Below are 17,413 nucleotides of genomic sequence, written 5' to 3' on the forward strand. Positions count from 1 at the left end.
CGTAGTCTTTTGCATCCTTCTATACCACCACAGTCCCAAAGCTTCTATTCTCATCTTATCTGAAATGCTTGTTGTCCATGTGTTAGTTCTGCACTGAGTATGCACTTCAGACAAGTCTTTCAGAAAAGAGTTTAGAAGACTTAAATTTCAATCAGAAGTTAACTTTTTTCCTCCAAGAAAGTTTTCCTCACTGTTTCAAGTGGGTGTTGGTTGCTCTCTTTACTTCAACATATACATGGATACTCTGCAATTCACATTTAAGTTCCTGGCAGATGTTATCAGTTATTTTGCCCCTCTCACTATCCTCCCTCCAACTCTTGTACTACTTTCAGTTTGTAATTATTTAATCTAATACCTTAACCATCGCCAGATTGTACTACATTCCATTTGATTCCAGTACCATGTATGTATGTATTGAAGTGGGGACCTAGAAATGGTGGAGAGGCTTTGTCCCCACTGTAACCCTCAGCAATACACCACCACACAACAGTTTACAGCGGCCCACTCAACCCCACTGCCACCCCATACCGAACCCAGGGTTATTGTGCAATTTGGCCCCCAATGTACACGTACATGGAGACAGTTTTTGCGCAGCAAATGCCGACATAGTGTAACTGATGCTGGAATAAGGGGAACCAGCCTGCATTTGTCGAGGCAGATGGAAAACTGCCTTAAATTTCTGAATCTATAGCTTGTTTCCAGGTTGTCAGTAAAGAAATAGTTTGGGAAGTAGGTGAGGGGTTGGGGGATGCGTGGTAAGAGGAACAGGGACTGAAATGGATGTGAGTTGCATGGAGGAAGGGATGTTAAGAGTTACCTGCATCTGAGATAAATGTTAAAAGTTAAGATACGAATCTACATTTTTAGTGTGCTGCTAATGTACGCCTAGTTTACTTGTATTTAAACATTATATACTGCTTTTCAGTTATGAAGCATCTTTCCTGTCACCAATATCAGAAAGACTCACACCTTTGCCAATGTTAAGTTGGGCTGACCATAAAGTAGTTTGGGACCTCCTCTGCCACAAAGACGTGGCTTCCAAAAGTGATCGGGATGCGGAAATGTTTTCAAGGCACCCATGTCTCCAGTCAAGAATGAGATCAATTCTTCTGGATTGGTTAATAGAGGTTGGTATTTGATAGTTTCATGTTTCAGGTGTTACATGTAACAGATAGAAATGATAAATACATATGTTAATTATGCAGGTTACAAAATGATTTAACAATGTTAAATTTTATTGTGGTTTGTCCATATTTTTCAGGTCTGTGAAGTCTATAATTTGCACAGAGAAACATACCATCTGACAATGGATTTCATTGACCGATACTTGTCGATCCAGAGCAATATCCCCAAACAACAGTTACAGTTAATAGGTGAGTTGAGAATCTTGAGGTAATATTATTAAAATGCATTAAAGTTTTTTAATGCATTTTATTACGTCTGCATTGCAAATATGGCAGTTTGTTTGGGAATTGTCAAGAGTTTGTTCAAAAGTGGTTGCTCTGTTATATCTTGTTTTCAGTTTTTCTCCCGTCTATTTCCCCATAAATGTTATACTTCATCCCCAGAAAACTGTTTCATCATTTCAAAGAAATTGTATTTCTTCTGGACTTGTTGCCTCAAATATTTATATTTAATGCATTAACTTCAACCCATTTAAGTCTGCTTGCATTTTGTGTAAAGTCTGATGTAGGGTTTATTATTCCAAGGCTTTATCTTCCCTCACTTCTCTAGTTAAGTTTTTTCCCCTTTGCAGCATTGTTGGTGTGGTTATTGAAAAAGCTTCCACTAATGTAAGAAATATTTATCTAAAAGAACATAACTTGTTGACTGAGAGAGAAGAAACAATGTCAGGCTTAAGAATTGCTTGAAAAGTGACGGATAATGGGACTTCGGAAAAGAGGCATTAGTTTTAGCTGTCGACGAGTTGTTAATATTATTATTTTGAAGATAGGTTGATCGTATAAATTAAGAAAATTTGACATTGACACTATGTGAAACAAAGCGAAAGAAAACTAGGAAAATTAATCTTAGCCTGGGCTGTAGATGGTTAAGGTCTGCAAATGCCTATAATGGAGGGAAGGAACCTGATAGTGGTAGATTGTAAGAACAGTGGAGTTTCTGGAACATGCTGCATTGTTCTGGGAAACAGCAGTACATCTGGAAAGGAAACTGTTAGAGACTAATTTGGCCAATTCTAGAGTTCTACTCCGTCGTTATCAAGTGGGCATAATGGATATTAAAAGAATTGAAAACAATTTGCTAGAATTGTAAACATATTGTTACAGTCCATATGAAAATGTAAGAGAAATCATTGCTGATGTGGGATACTTTGGAAGAAAGACTGTGCCAGTGAAACCCTGTTTGATGGGATGTAGAGAATTAGTATCGCAGGTGGAGATAAATTACTGCTGCTTCCATCACACATTATTGCTTAAAGATAATGACAGTAAGGTAAGGATTAGGATGTGTTCAGAGGATATGGGCAGTAATTCCACCAGGTTTCTAAGAATATAATAGCAAAGTATCACTAAAATTTGTAGGAGTACCCTTTGCCTTCACCCATACAGTGGCTTGGAGAGTATATGCAGATTTAGCTGTAAATACCAGGTCTACCAGTATGAAATGAAATGAGTGTTAGGATACAAATGTGTCGTTAGGGAACATTTGTTGTGAACGAGCCCTTTTTTTTTGGTATGACATCTGTCAAAGATATTTAGTATACATCAAGCCATGGAACAAACATCGTATGTTTTCATCGTGTTAACAATGTCAAATTTTGTACCACAAAGTGATGATTTGCGGAAAGCATTAATTTCTTGTTTTCATTTGAAAAAAAGTGCTGCAGAGTGGCAACGAATGCTTGTCGAGGCATATGGTGATCATGCTCTATCAGAAGCAACATGCGAAAGATGGTTTCAGAGGTTCAGAAATAATGATTTTGATGTAAGAAATGAAGAACCTGGAAGACCACCAAAAAAGTTCGAAGACACCGAATCGCAAGCAATATTGAATGAGTCAGAGGCAAATGGCAGCAATGCTAAATGTTGCACACAATCAATTTATGACTGTTTGAAAGCTATGGGAAAGATCCAAAAGTTTGGAAAATGGGTGCCACATGAATTGAATGAAAGACAGACGGAAAACCGAAAAACCATTTGTGAAATCTTGCCTGAAAAACATTAAAAAAAATTAATTTTGCCTCGAATTGTTACTGGTGATGAAACATGGATTTATCTTAAGAATCCTAAATGGGAAAAATCATGGGTTAATCCGGGACAACCATCAGCATCGATTGCAAAACCAGAGCGATTCGGCAAGAAGACAATGCTCTGTGTTTGGTGGGATCAGAAAGGTGTGGTGTATCATGAGCTTCTAAAACCTGGTGAAACTGTGAATACTAATAGCTCCAGACAACAAATCGTCTATTTGAACTTTGCATTGATTGAAAAAGACCAGAATGGGCCAGAAGACATGGCAAAGTAATTTTTTTATACGACAATGCACCTGTGCACAAAGCAAAACTGGTTCAGGATACAATCAAAACACTTAGCTGGAAGGTGCTACCCCACCCGCCGTATTCACCAGACTTGGCCCTTTCAGACTACCATTTGTTTTCATAATGGGACACACATTGGCTGAGGAACACTTAGATTCATACAAGGAAGTCGAAAATTGGGTGTCTGATTAGTTTGCTACAAAAGACGAACATTTCTATTGGCGTTGTCCACAAATTGCCAGAAAGGTGGTCAAAATGTATAGAAAGCAATGGTCAGTACTTTGAATAAAATGTTTTACTTTTCAATTCAAAATTAGTGTTTCATTTTCTCAAAAAAAAAAAACAGCTCATTTCATACCGGTACACCTGGTATAAGAAACAAAGTAGGATTGAAGACTATAGTGGGAGTTAAATTCCACAGAGATATTGTAGTGGTGCCATGTTTGTGTTGACCACTGCAGACACAAGAGTGGACATTTTTGCTCCCAGAATGGCATGTGTGGGAGGCTGTATGTGATTATCCAGTACTGCAGTGAGTGTGGAACAAAATCTGCTGACTTGTTAACAGTTTTTATTATTGAATGGTTCTCATACAGGGGGTTGATGGCTGTGTCGCAGATGCTGACTGGTTGGTGGTACTGAGTTAAGTGAGGCAGTGGAATGCTGAGATACTGCAAGAACAAGCTGGTGACTACAGAATATGACGTTCCCCTTACCTGTTGAGGCATTCGGTTCCACTTATCTTGGAGTCACGTACCTTGTGTTATGAAATAATGTGCTGAAAACTGACCTTAAAAAGAATAGTGCCAAATTACACGTGCCACACAGTAGTTAAAAGTAATTGGTAGTGGTTCTTTCCCACTTTATTTGCACTATGAAGAATGATGGCCATTTCCAGTTGTACAGTACACAGTATTTACAGGTAAAGTGTTTAAACTCTCCTTCTATAATGTTGTCCACACTATAACTCAGTTATAATGCAACAGAAGTGTTCGTTGAACATTACATTGGCAACTTGACACAGTGGCAATACATCATCATAAACACAGTGCACATGTTGTCATGTAGAAAGTTGACAATATAATAAAAACATCCAATAAGTAGGTTTCATGAAAGTCAAACTTAGATTTGCGTGTTTACTATTGTGGCCAAGATTTTAAGATACATAGAAGTTTATACAGTTACTTCCTGCTCGCAGACTTTTGCGAGTGAGTGAAACAAAGATGTTAAGTAGTAGGTATCATGGCCCAGATTTTTGCAGATGTGTTAATATGAAGAATGGACCCTGCAGGCTTTTCTCATACAGACACAGTTGTTTGTTGTATGAATGCTGGCAGAAGATGGGTGATTTTGGGGTGTAGTGGGCTATTAAGACTGGCTATAGATATTTATTTTAATTTTAATTTTAATGCTATAAGTGGGCTGTACGGCAGGTTCTTAAACTGCTCCTACTTGGACTTGGTCATTGCTGTTTGTGTGACCTTGGAGATTTGTAAATGCGTTATCTTAAAAGCAGAATCACTCCCTCTGCGAGTAGCCCAGACTCGTGATGTGGATAGTCAACCTTTTTTACCTACTGCCCACTTTTGCATTTCTGTTAGTAGTAGTTTCAATCTGCTCACTGGTTACACAGTAATGGTGATTTATAAAGTAGGGAAACAACTTCATAAAACTTATACAGCAGAGTAACAGCAGGTTAGAACATCTAAAAATAATTACTCGCTATATCCTTTGTCAAAATTTTGAGAACCTAACGAAAATATTTTTAAACTCGCATCACCCGCCATGCCAGTTGGAATGCCCACTGGTGGATGGTAGGACCAGGTAGGCCACCATTGCTCTTGATTGACTTGTATAGACTAAGACTTCTCTCACAGTACACATTACTGATAATGGTTTTTTCATGCCTGAAAAACTGCGTATCAGTCCTTGGGCATCGAAAAAGAAAGCGATTGTCGCCTTGCCTACTGAAGACACAGCTTTGAATTTTTTATGTGGAGGTGACGCCACTACATTTCCGCGCCTAGATGTCACACTGTTGTTCCACAGTGGCATATGCAAAATTCAGCCAGTCTAATTGTTACAATGTTTTGTACCTTTTCATTTGAACACTGCTTATAATTTTACATTATGAAAAATTATCCACAATCTTAATTAGTAGCCTAATTAAGTAGTGAGGGTGTCATTATTTGGAGAATTAACAACAAAAGTAATGTTAAAGTTTAAAATCTAAATAGCATCTAGGCAGAATCTGGTGTGGAAGGTGTAGCTGCTTTCGGACTTAAATATTAATTATCTTGGGAGCTAATTAGTTTCATGCAAAATAAGTTTACTGTTAAGTTGTGGTACCAGTCTTTATAACAGTGCCATGTTATTGAAATATTCTAATTAGGTCAGAGTTTTCCTGTTGTGTATTGTAGTATGACTTTGTTGGCACACAATTTTGTCTGCCATAACTTTAATTAATTGAGTGTGTGGTAAAATTAATTGCATTGCTGAAATCATTTCCTTCAGTGCAATCAACGGGATTGTAAATTTAAACAGGACATTGCCTCAACAACATTTTGTACTGTTCATGTACATGTTTCATATTTCCTGCCAAAGTTTATTGAAAACAGTGAAAAAATGGGAAAAATATTTGATTATTGATGGGAGTAGAGGACTTACCACATAGCGTGTTGGAAATGTGCTATGTCTCGGGTGGCCTCGCTGACTTGACATGGGTGATTGCACCGCACTATACCCCACCACAGTGAGGAGACTGCTGGAGTGGCGTATTCTACCTCTAGCCTGAGGTGGTCGGCAGGGGCACACAGTCATGTTTGAACCTGCAATTTTCTAAGGCCGGCCAAAGTGTCAGATGGCAGCAGTTGGAGTGCTCACCTTGGCAGTTCCTGTTTCTGGCCAACAGATTCGCCTAATCAGGGCTGCTGCTTGACAGAGCTGTTCAGCTGCCTCTCTGACAGACATGTGGTATGAAGAGTGTGCCGGACAAATGTGTGGTACTGATAGAATGAAGCTACCAACTGAGAACGTATATACTGGCTCTGGCTGGGTGTGTTGTGACAGATTTTGGTTCTTGTTACATAGATGGCTGTGGAACATTGCTTTACGCTGCAGAATATAGAAACCCAGCCCACTGCTTTTGTAGACTGCCGCATTGCAGAACGAAGAACAAGCATTAGTGCAATGCCCAGTTTCAAAAAGTATGCAGGTGGCTGGTCCTTGTATCCTTCGGATGGCTACTGTATTCTGCTAGATGCTGATGGTGCAACAACATAGGAGATTCCAAAAAGGTTTACAGTCTGACACGGCAGTTCGGGCATACAAGTATCAATAATCGCCTAGGAACAGGGCTCGCAAACACCACAAGAGGGTGCTGTAGCCACAAGAGGGTGTCACTATACAAACATGGGTGGAGCAAGCGGAGACAGTTGCCATTAAGGCAGTGGAAGCATTGGAAATAACATGGCAAGCTACACGTACCACGAAATGACTAGGTGCATTCGCTTTGTCGCAGCTAACTGCAGTGAATGAGAAGCTGTAAGATTGTATTGTGGGAAATATCCGGATAGAAAGGTGTTGTCACTTTTTATTCGCCATCCTGCTCGCCAAATGTACGAAACTGGCATGTTCTGTGTACACCAACCAGTTGCTGGCCGCCGACTAATGACATGGACAGTTGTGGTGGAAGAAAGCATTCTCGGAAGGACATAGTGCACACTGTGAGTGAGTGAGTGAGTGAGTGAGTACAGGTGTAGTATCGCTCACCACTGGTATCCCCCGAACCTCTACCTGGCACTTTGCACTCAATGAAGGGCGGCATCCCTTTCATTTCTTTTGCATCTGGGCACCAGAACTAGAGGATCACAACAAGTGTATGGGATTTGTATGGTGGTTTCTCCAGAAATTTGCTGCAGACCAAAGCTTCACAGTGAGTGCCTTCATTGGTGAGGCTGCATTCTCACTAGAGTGAGATGAACATTTACAACCTTCATATGTGGGTGGATGTGAACCTACAAGCTACATGTCCACATGCTATACAACACAAATATACCCTTAGCATGTGGGCTAGCATGTCGGAGGCTGTTTCATTGGACTGTACATTCTCCCGGGCGCACTTGGTCATGCGTATCTTGTATTCCTGCAAGAGGTTTGTTGTCCATCCTTATTCGTCACTACATCAGATTGCACCAAGATGGAGCCCCTGTGCATTTCAGCAGACCCTGTCTGCTTCCAATGTGTGTTTTCCTGTGAGGGTATCTGAAGGGTCTTCTGTATGAAGCAGCTATTAGATCGCCAGAGGACCTAATGGGCAAAATTGTTGCGATAGCAGGATATTTTAAGAGATACACCAGTTATCTTTAAGAGGGTATGCTGTTGACTGTGCCTTAGATGTCGGGCATGTCTCGATGCATCTGGACAAAACTTGAGAATCTCCTGTAGTGGGCATCTATTTGTAGCACGTGACTAAATAACTGCAACACCATTTAACCTTTGTGGTCCCAAATTCTTATGTGATTACTGATTCTTGTTGCAGGTGGACGTGCCGTGTCAGATAGTAAACATTTCTTTAAAAATTATATAGTTGCTTAAAGAGTTCTCGATCTTAGGAACTGATGTCGGTTCTCTGTTTTTAGTTCTTGCTTTACTAGAAAATTGTTGACACGTACGTTTATATTCCTACTGCTGGCACAATCACTAGTAAAGTGACATTAGCTACATTTTGATCAATATAGTGAAGCTGATATTTGTATCCAGAGTGGTTGCATAATATAGACTATTAAAGCATATTTGTGGCATGCTGAAATCTGAGGGTTAAAATCCTGTCAAGTACTTAAAAATTGGTTTATTCTCTCTTCATTGAAGTGACTTCGATCATTATTTTTATTCAGTTATATGGCCTAAATGTATGTTTTTTAAATTCTGAGTATTTTACTGTCTCATTTTAATCGCCAATTTAACTTTTTTGTTTCTTCTCATTCTTTTTTCATTTGGAATTTCTGTGCGAGTGATGACATGTATTTATATATATAAACTTAGTTTCAGTTTCTTCTGTATTTTCATCCATTTTATAGCATTCTTTATTTTGGTTGCTCATTTTCAGGGTTGCCACTGGGGAAATAGGGGAATATCAGGGAATTTCAAACATGTTAGGGAAATATCAGGGAAATTTGAAGAAAAACAAACTATATTTTTCCAGTTTTTTCTTTCAGTAGATGAAATGGTTTGTTTACTGAGGTGTTGTGCATAAACACTGGCTAGGTGCAGCTGAGTGTGTGCACCGTTTCCCTACTCCCTCATTCCTATTGCTTCTTCCCTTCCTATTACCCCCCTCAGCTTGCAGTCAGTGCTGTCACCACTTCTTGCTGCTAGCCTAGCAGCTGTAGACCAGAGGCAGGGAGGCATGAGGAATTTTTTATTTGGCTCTGATTTCTCAGACTGTGGACACAGTGGCTGGAGATGGTGGTCGTGTGTGCAGAAGTTGTTTCTGAGTACCATGTGAATGTGCGTGTGTATGCGTGTGAGCTCTGTCGTTTTCTGACAAAAGCTATGGCTGAAAAGTTAGTCGAGAGAATGTGATCGTCTTTATTATGTGCCTGTCCATGCAGTTCAGCCATCATCTTTATGGTGAGTTGCTGCCTGTCTTCATTATTATCGATTCTCAGAGTATTTGAACAAATTATGTGTTGCATGGATTGATCACTGTGGTCTCATTTCATCAACATGCTGTCTGTGGCTTGAGAGTAGCTGGCCACACGAGTGGATTTCTGTGATGGGCTAAAACTGGAGGCTGTTTCTGAGGATATCTGTAGTGGATCAGGCCTGCGGATCTGAAGCCATTCAGTTCCCACTAATATCCAGGCCCTGTCCATCAGATCTAGTCTCACTGATCTGCATGCAGGCCAGCTGTGCTTGTGTGTGGCGTAAATGGGCGATGGATTTCACGAATTGTGACTGTCTCGCCACAAGTACATTGTACAGTGTGGTGTTTTATAGGCATTCTCTTTGTTCTAGTACTTTTTGGCACTTCAAAATTAGTTTATATGTTAGAAAGTAGGGATAATAAGAAGGAAATTTTCAGTAGCTGGCAGTTGTACGCTACATACTCATATATTTCTTGAAAGAAAAATTACACAAAACCTGTAAAATAATAGATGTAACACAGTGAATAATAACCAGCAGTAACAAACATAGTAAAACCAAAATTTTATTGGTGGTCACCTACAGTGTAGGTTTACACAATTCTTCCTCGCCTAGTACACTTCTTTCAAGTGGCCTACTTTTAACTGAGGTTATTTCTGAAATTAGTGAAGGTATTTTAAAACTGTCTTGCAACTCCAAGGAAATGCGTATTTTTGTCACCAAATGTTTCATTTTATTGAAATAAAATAACATCAGTGGTCTTAACGAAACGTGTATATCATTTGGCTTGCTTTCTGCATCTAAAAACAGTTCATTGCAAAATATGTTGTTAGTTCTTGAGATTTTTGCTCACATCAGGAAATGCTATGTGCTTGCAAGCCTTTTTTAGATATTTCCTTGTTTGCACTGTTCTTTCTTGTACCATAGCTAAAAAGCCAGATTGTCAACTTACATCTTAACTAATCTTTGAGATCTCAAAATTTGTCAGGGAAAATTGATAAAATTTGTCTGGAAATCGGGGAATTTCATTTGGGAAACTTGTGGCAACCCTGATGTTGCTTATTTTGGTAAGTCTTCATCTGCATTACTTCGTCCTTAGTGCAACAAGAATTTGTGTTAAATGTTTGACTACCACCATCCAGAAGTTCTCGATTGTTAAGTTTCTTCATTTGTTAAACAAATTTGATTGTTGAATTGAAATATGTAATAAAACATAACATATATTTGCCGAATCAGTCATAGAATTGTAGAATGAAGTGCTCCCATTAACTTTCGAAAATGGTTGTGAAAATGGAATTGGGGTAAAAATTTTGCAGGCAAGTTGTGATGAAAATAATAAAGTTGTTTAAATCAATGGAAAATCCAGGATGGAATGTAATAGTATTATGTTGTTTAAGGACTAATTATATAGGAAGTGGCAACAATCTCTGTGGGTGCCCTGAAAATACACATAAAACTGCTGGGAAATGTCATGATGGTTGGGTTGCTGTCTGTCCAGGTGCCAAAATAGTCAGCTGTGTCGAACAGTGTAGTTTCTGGATAGTGTCAGCAACTCGTGTAGTGGAAGTTGTGGTTAGAGTACAGCTTGGGTTTATATTTTAATATGTAACATTGCTGAGCATATTCTCTGCTTGGATCAGATGATAGTGTCAGCTGTCAGATTTCTGGATATGTGTTTTTGCAAATGAGAACCATTTCAGACATGTATTGTGTAACATTTCAATAATGGGCAAATTCAAATGAATCTTTGGAAGTACATTTCTGTGTATCTCTGGTGGGCTTGCAGTAGTTATAACCAACCTCCATATCATGAGAACAGAAGTGCTAAAAGATTGCCCTCAGACAGTGTGAGGATGGCTTTGGGAAAAGGCTGATATGTATTGAAAACATATTGATGTCACCTCCATAATTTTCATGGTCTTTAGTCTGATAAAATGCTAGAGTTTTCTAGAAATATTTAGAAAACAACAGTATTCTTTACAGTCTTCTATAAGGAACTAAAATGCAAGACATTTTTTATCCCCTTATGTTCTGGCACACTTCATAATTTTGATGATGAAGCTGCAGTACAAATACACAATTTTTGAACATTAAATATACACTGCCAATAAGTTACACATCATTGTAACTTTATGTGCATGTAGCGATGAAAGTGAGTGGATTACTAAAACAGTTGGAGAGGGGTAGACTTCTCATTTCTTGTGTTAGATTCCTTGAAGTTCTTGGTTGTGCCCATTTCTACTCCATAGGACACTGTACTTTCTCTCCAGTGTTTCCTAGGAAACACACAAAGGGATAAAATGAGGAACAGAGAAACAGGTGATGCTAGTGTCTGTGAGAAGCCTGCTGCAGATCCTTCAAGTAAAATTGTTATGGATATGGTCATATAAAGAGAATATTTATCCACAGGACTCCCCATTTCTGGGATCAGAACAAGATGAACTTGAAGGTGCGAAAACATAGATTTTAAAGGACCCCAAACTATAACTCCAACTTCTTGGACGTGTGGACAAGATCTGTGGGTGGATGAAACAACGCATTTTTCATATAATAAACTTGAGCTTTTGCTATTGAAATTCTGAGACAAGGGTAGTGCAGTCTTAGTGTAACATGTTTGTTTACTTATACTGAATTTGAATCTGGCTTGTTTGAGTCTGTTTTCCAATATTATCCCCACTATCTTAGGGAATTATCATTTCTTGATATCTGGCTTTAAAATGTACAGTGCTCTCAACATTTCAAATTAGACAAAAAGTCCCATGCATTCCCAGGTTGTTTCACCTTTCTGTAGTTTAATTATTTGTCATGCAAAAAAGGAATTGGCACTTTTTGTACTCTTACAGGTATCACCTGCTTATTTATTGCTGCAAAAGTTGAGGAAATATATCCTCCAAAACTTACAGAATTCGCATATGTCACTGATGGGGCCTGTACAGAATCAGAGATTCTGGAAAAAGAACTGGCTATTTTGAAGGTATGTTCTGTAAAACAGTTCAGGTTTCTTCTTGTGTTTGCTGTGTTACATCCTGCTAAGATATTGGGGAAGTACTTGTGATGTAGAAATAGAGCATTAAGTACTGTTAAATAATATGTAGACTCTTTCCCAGGGTAATGTGGACATTTGATATTTCATAAATTCTTTAAGGGGAAATATTGAACAAGCTGATATATAACCAGTGTGCTGCTTAATTGTCATAAAAATGGTGGACATATATTAGTCACTGAATCAAATATGTGTAAAATGTTTACCACAATAAGAACTCTGGGTACTTTCTTGATACCACATTACTTAACTTCACAAATGCAACTTAATTCTTTTTCCAAGCTAACATTGACCTCGGGTTATGCCAAAGGTCATTCTAATGCAAGTCAAAAATATAGGAACAAAATATATATTGTCAGCGTTCGTTCTATGTATGTTTGCGCGATAGTCATTAAATCACTGGGATCAGAGCTGATATCCAGTATCAGTAAGTAAAACTTGTTGTTTCTTGTATGAGTACACTGTTTCCAAGAAATTACAGCATGGTGGTTAGTACTTGCTTCAACATCTTAGTAGATAAGAAAGGTATTTTCATGTAGAACTGCAGTGTTGTTAATGGTAAAACTGAAAAAGGAATACATTGGTAAAAAAATTATTCAGTGTTTCAGAAATGTTTTTCTCAAAAATCGGCAGATAAAACCTAAGTGAAGGCAGTGAATGTCACCACCACTGTCCTAGGTTTCTGTGTGGAAATGGGCACCTTTATTTGTGCATGGCTTGAGCACTGATAATACATACTCTTGTTCAGTGGCGCTCTCACACTGGATGAATGAAAATAATTAGTACATGTGGAGTCCCTTCTGTGACTTAGTGATTGTTTCTTGTAATTTGTTGTGGGACCCATATGTTAATTTTTTTTTTTTACTTCTGATGCACATTATTCTTTTAAAATATTTCACCTGAATGCTGTATGGAATTGTTTGGATCTAGCTGTTTCCTTTGCATGCTTTTGTAAATGACTCAAAAGAAAAAAACAATTTTCAGAAGTTGTTTGTCCATATTTTTTCCTCACATTTCTCTCACTTGTTTTTCAGACTTTAAATTGGAACCTTAATCCGGTGACTGCCAACAACTGGCTGAATATGTACCTGCAGTTATGTAGTGATCTAATGAAGAAGAGTATAATAGACAAAGCAGACAATTCATGTTATGGATTTTTGTTTCCTCGATATTCCGGACTGTCCTTCGTGCAAATTGCAAAATTGGTAGATTTCTGTATGCTGGATGAAGGGTCTCTGAGGTTTCCATATAGTGTAATAGCTGCATCTGCCCTGTATCATTTAGGAAGCAAGGAAGTAGCACTTCGTGTTTCTGGTAAGTTGCTTTAAATATTACCTTGTGAAGATTTTCTAGATTTTTAATAAAAAGCTAGAATGAGTAGAAAGAATGGTATGTTGGGGGGACAAATTGTGGCTGTTTGGTTTTTCTCAAAACTGTCTTTGGATTTGTATCTTCCTAGTTTCTAATTATCATGAAACACAAATTTATAATAAGAAAAACTTGAAATTACATACCCTCTCCTCTGCTAATGTAGGTGTCCTCCCTCTCCTCCTTGTTATATGTGAGCACAGCCATTTGATCTGTCAATAAGATTTGCATAGAAAATGAGCAGTATGTACAGCTTATACTTTTAATCATGTTCTATCTATTCTGCCTGTGAAGTCAGAAATACGTTGCACTTAAGTGTTGAACACTGACATTGGCTAGAAAAATAGGGAGCTTGAAGAATACATGTGCAAAGCCTGTCACTGTATAGTTTGTTTGGTCAAATAACAATGAAATTCATCTTTAACGAATTCTTGGGACTCAGATATTTTTATTAAATTTTAGTTTCTTAGTTAATGAATAAAGTAACTCAGTTACACTGCAGTACTGACCCAGAATCTGAATTGGAACATTCACGTGCTATACAAGTATTGTATAATTTAATCTCATATGTCTTATTTTTTCTGGCATTGTGAGGTAATGTTACAGGGTGGCATGTTAATCTAGATTTGACAATGTTAGTGGTGGAGGGTGGCCAGGTGCCTTTAGTGTCGGCACCCCTTTACCCCACCACCTCCTGTCCTGCCTTGAATTTGGGTATCCTAGATGTCTGTGACTAGTGTTATATACCACGTGAAAGTGAGAACAGTTCTGAATGTTTGTGACTTGGGTAATGGAGATGGGAGGAGAGTTCTGGCCCAGTGTTCATGTAGTTGGATGTGGGAAACTGCTAACAACCACATCCAGGCTGGCCAACACACTGGACCTCTTTGTTAATTCGCTGTGCAGATTCAGTCCAGGGCTGATGTGCATCCTTGCATCCCAGAAGAGATGTGCTAATGTGTGCAGCTATCTGGGCAAGTTGAATGTCACCTAAGAAATTAAAATACTGCTGGGTGTGAACTTACGAAGTTGCACTTCTAAGCCATGTGTAAAGTAACTAACTGGTGTCAACATCCAAATCAGGACTTTTTATTCAACTAATGACAAAGTATGTACACAACAGATGTTAAGGAAACTTCCTATATTTGTCCTTTCTTTTGTGTTTATTGTAAAAAGTAGCTTGTTGCTTCCTGCCAGGATAATTTACTGACAGGAACTGTTGGTCCAGTTGATTGAACTGTGGAGAAATAGTTCCAAAGAACATAAATTCTTGCCCAACTGTAGGAATTCTCTTAATTGTAGTCAGTGCTGTGTCACTGAAGCTGTAACACAGTTAGCACTTACAAAACCACTAGTCCGTTGTGTTTACCATTTCATGCAACAAAAACCATGCGCATAGGTTTTGTAGAGGTAATTATGCCCATTTTCAGACATACAGGCAACTTGTGTGGTGTTATAGCCCTTGAGAAATAATTTTACTTTTGGATACGGAGGGAATGATTAGTAACAATAATCTTTCCCCCACTACTCTGGTATTGGCATCTACACTTAATTCTTTCCAGTCATCTGTGCATTATTATTAAAGTGCTAAGCTGTTTTTTAAATTTTCAGTTTTTTCATTTTCCTCAGTGTTGATAGAAAAATCAAATTTTTGTCGTTCCCTGCTTGCTTCAGGCATATGTTCTTCCTAATAGATAAATTTCTTCTTCATTGGCACTACAGCCCGCGATAGGCCTCGGCTTCTTCAACAATCTGCCTTCATACATCTCTACTGTCTACTTCTTTCATCCTCTGAGCTCCATCTTGGTAAGACGAGCCAACATATTCAACCAGCCAGCTCTTAGCTGTCTATCCCTTCTGGTAGAATGCAATCCTTCTTTCATTATTCTTTTCAGGCTTCTGTGATCTGCCATAATGTCCTACCCAGTATATTCTTCGGGATTTATTAAACCTTTTCCTTGTATAAGCCGTTGTTTTTCATTGTTGTACCTTACTCTCCAACCATCTGCCTCTGAGGCCCATAAACTTTTCATAGTATTTTTCTTTCAAATGCCCTTAAGTCCTTCACACCTGCATCTGTCATTGTCCACATTTCTGACTCATATGTAACAACCAGTTGTACAACGGAATAGCATACTATTATGATGTTATTGTAACCAGATAATTCTTACGTACCTGTAAGTTCACGCAATAGATTATATTTACTGCATGTCATGTCCATTCTCTAATATCATTAGTCAGTTCACTCATTACTGATTGCTGTGACCTCATTTCTTCATTAATTTCTTAAGTTGCTGTATGTATGGTGAGAAGTCTTCCTCCACAGCCATCGTCAGCTCTTCTTAATAAAATTTGAAGAGGCTGGCGGGTAATCTTCACTGTATTCAACCGTTTACTTACTGTTCTTCCTTGTGGTCCTCTGTTTGATTTTGCCCTATCAAATTGACTTTCCTAAATTATTCCCTTGTCCTCTCAAACTGTGCCCGACTGGGAAGTATAGTTGACTGACAGAGGGAGGTAAACTTGTTATGCTAAGTTCTTCATAATTGGAAGCATTGGTTCTTCTTTCTGTCCTTGGTGTGCGTAATATCATCCACCAACACTAAATCTAGAAGGCATCAATTTGGTTAATGTCACTAGCTTTCCTGGTCCAGGCCTCACAATTGTACAAGAACACAAGGAGTACCAATGATTACACCAAGAGCATCTTCATTCTTTTGGATAGTCCTGGTTCTGCGAGTTCCTAGCAGAATTTAACCATTGCAGCTCTGCCAAGGAGGATTCTTCTTTCTATTTCTTTCGCACTTTCCTGTGTAACTGATCAGAAATCCTATATATACAATACTATTCACTACTTCTAGATCCTTCAAGCAAACTGTCAGTAATTGGATTTGATCTAAACCTTGGTGATCAGTAACCATTCCCTAATATATTCTCATTATCTCTGGTTAAAGGGATCCTTAGATATTGGAAGCAGCTGATACTTTTCAAACATTTTTTAGAGGCTTTGAAGTCGTGTGTTGTTCTTCCAGCTTTAGAATTGTTCAATAGTGTTGTTTTGTTTTGTTTTTTGTTTATAGTAAGTGCAATTTTTTTGCCCCTCCTGCTTATTTTGTAAATTTCCTTAAGGCTGTTTAACTTCTTGCAGTGTCGCCTGCATATGCATATACCTGACTGTATTTCATTATTGTGATTGCTTTGTATCAGACTATGAAGTGCTAAGTTAAAAAGAATTGCAGAGAGACCAATACTTTGTTTCGCTCCACCTGGAAAAATAAAGCTCTTGGTCATTTTGTATACTTTTGCTTTTGGCTTTGTGTCCTACATTGGTAACTCAACTAACATCTAGTTAGTGATAAATGTCCAATTCTTTAAGGGTGTTATACAGTGGTCTTATCAGTATCAAAAACTTGTTTAAAATCAACAAATAGGAAGTAGTGAAGGCATACATCACATTCACAAGAGTTTTGCTTTATTTACCTAATAACAAACATCTGGTTGGGAGTGCCACTCTTTGGCCCAATACCACGTGAGTATTCTCAGAGGATATTTTCGGTCCACTTTTTTTATCCTTTAATTTTCATCCTTTTTGTCCTTTCATTTGACACCCCATGAAAATCTTGTAGATTGTGTTCAACAAAGAAATGCCTTTATAATGTCCACAGGCTGACTCTTCTTGTTTCTTATACAAAGGAATATTATTCCAAATTTCCAGTCCTTTGGCAAGCTTTTGCTTTCCCATATTTTATTTATTAGTGCATGTATTTCATGTATTAAGATTGACCACCAAATTTTATAAGTTCTGACGCAGTCCCATCTTCACCAGGTATAGGGTTATTTTTCAGTTTGTCACTGAT

The 17,413-nt window shown here is 38.2% G+C and overlaps 1 protein-coding gene across 5 annotated transcripts in view; it reads left to right on the plus strand.

Annotated features, from left to right (window-relative positions):
- LOC126484409 (G1/S-specific cyclin-E) overlaps positions 1-17,413 on the plus strand; it is a 141,664-nt gene that overhangs the window by 110,311 nt on the left and 13,940 nt on the right. For all 5 annotated transcript variants that reach the window (XM_050107911.1, XM_050107912.1, XM_050107914.1 and 2 more), the window contains 4 exons: positions 926-1,127; positions 1,262-1,373; positions 11,989-12,119; positions 13,223-13,502. In XM_050107911.1, the coding sequence (XP_049963868.1) occupies positions 926-1,127; positions 1,262-1,373; positions 11,989-12,119; positions 13,223-13,502 (725 nt within the window). The remainder of the gene's footprint in view (positions 1-925; positions 1,128-1,261; positions 1,374-11,988; positions 12,120-13,222; positions 13,503-17,413) is intronic.

The sequence above is a fragment of the Schistocerca serialis genome, chromosome 6 (assembly GCF_023864345.2).
Source record: "Schistocerca serialis cubense isolate TAMUIC-IGC-003099 chromosome 6, iqSchSeri2.2, whole genome shotgun sequence".
NCBI classification, from domain to species: Eukaryota; Metazoa; Arthropoda; class Insecta; order Orthoptera; family Acrididae; genus Schistocerca; species Schistocerca serialis.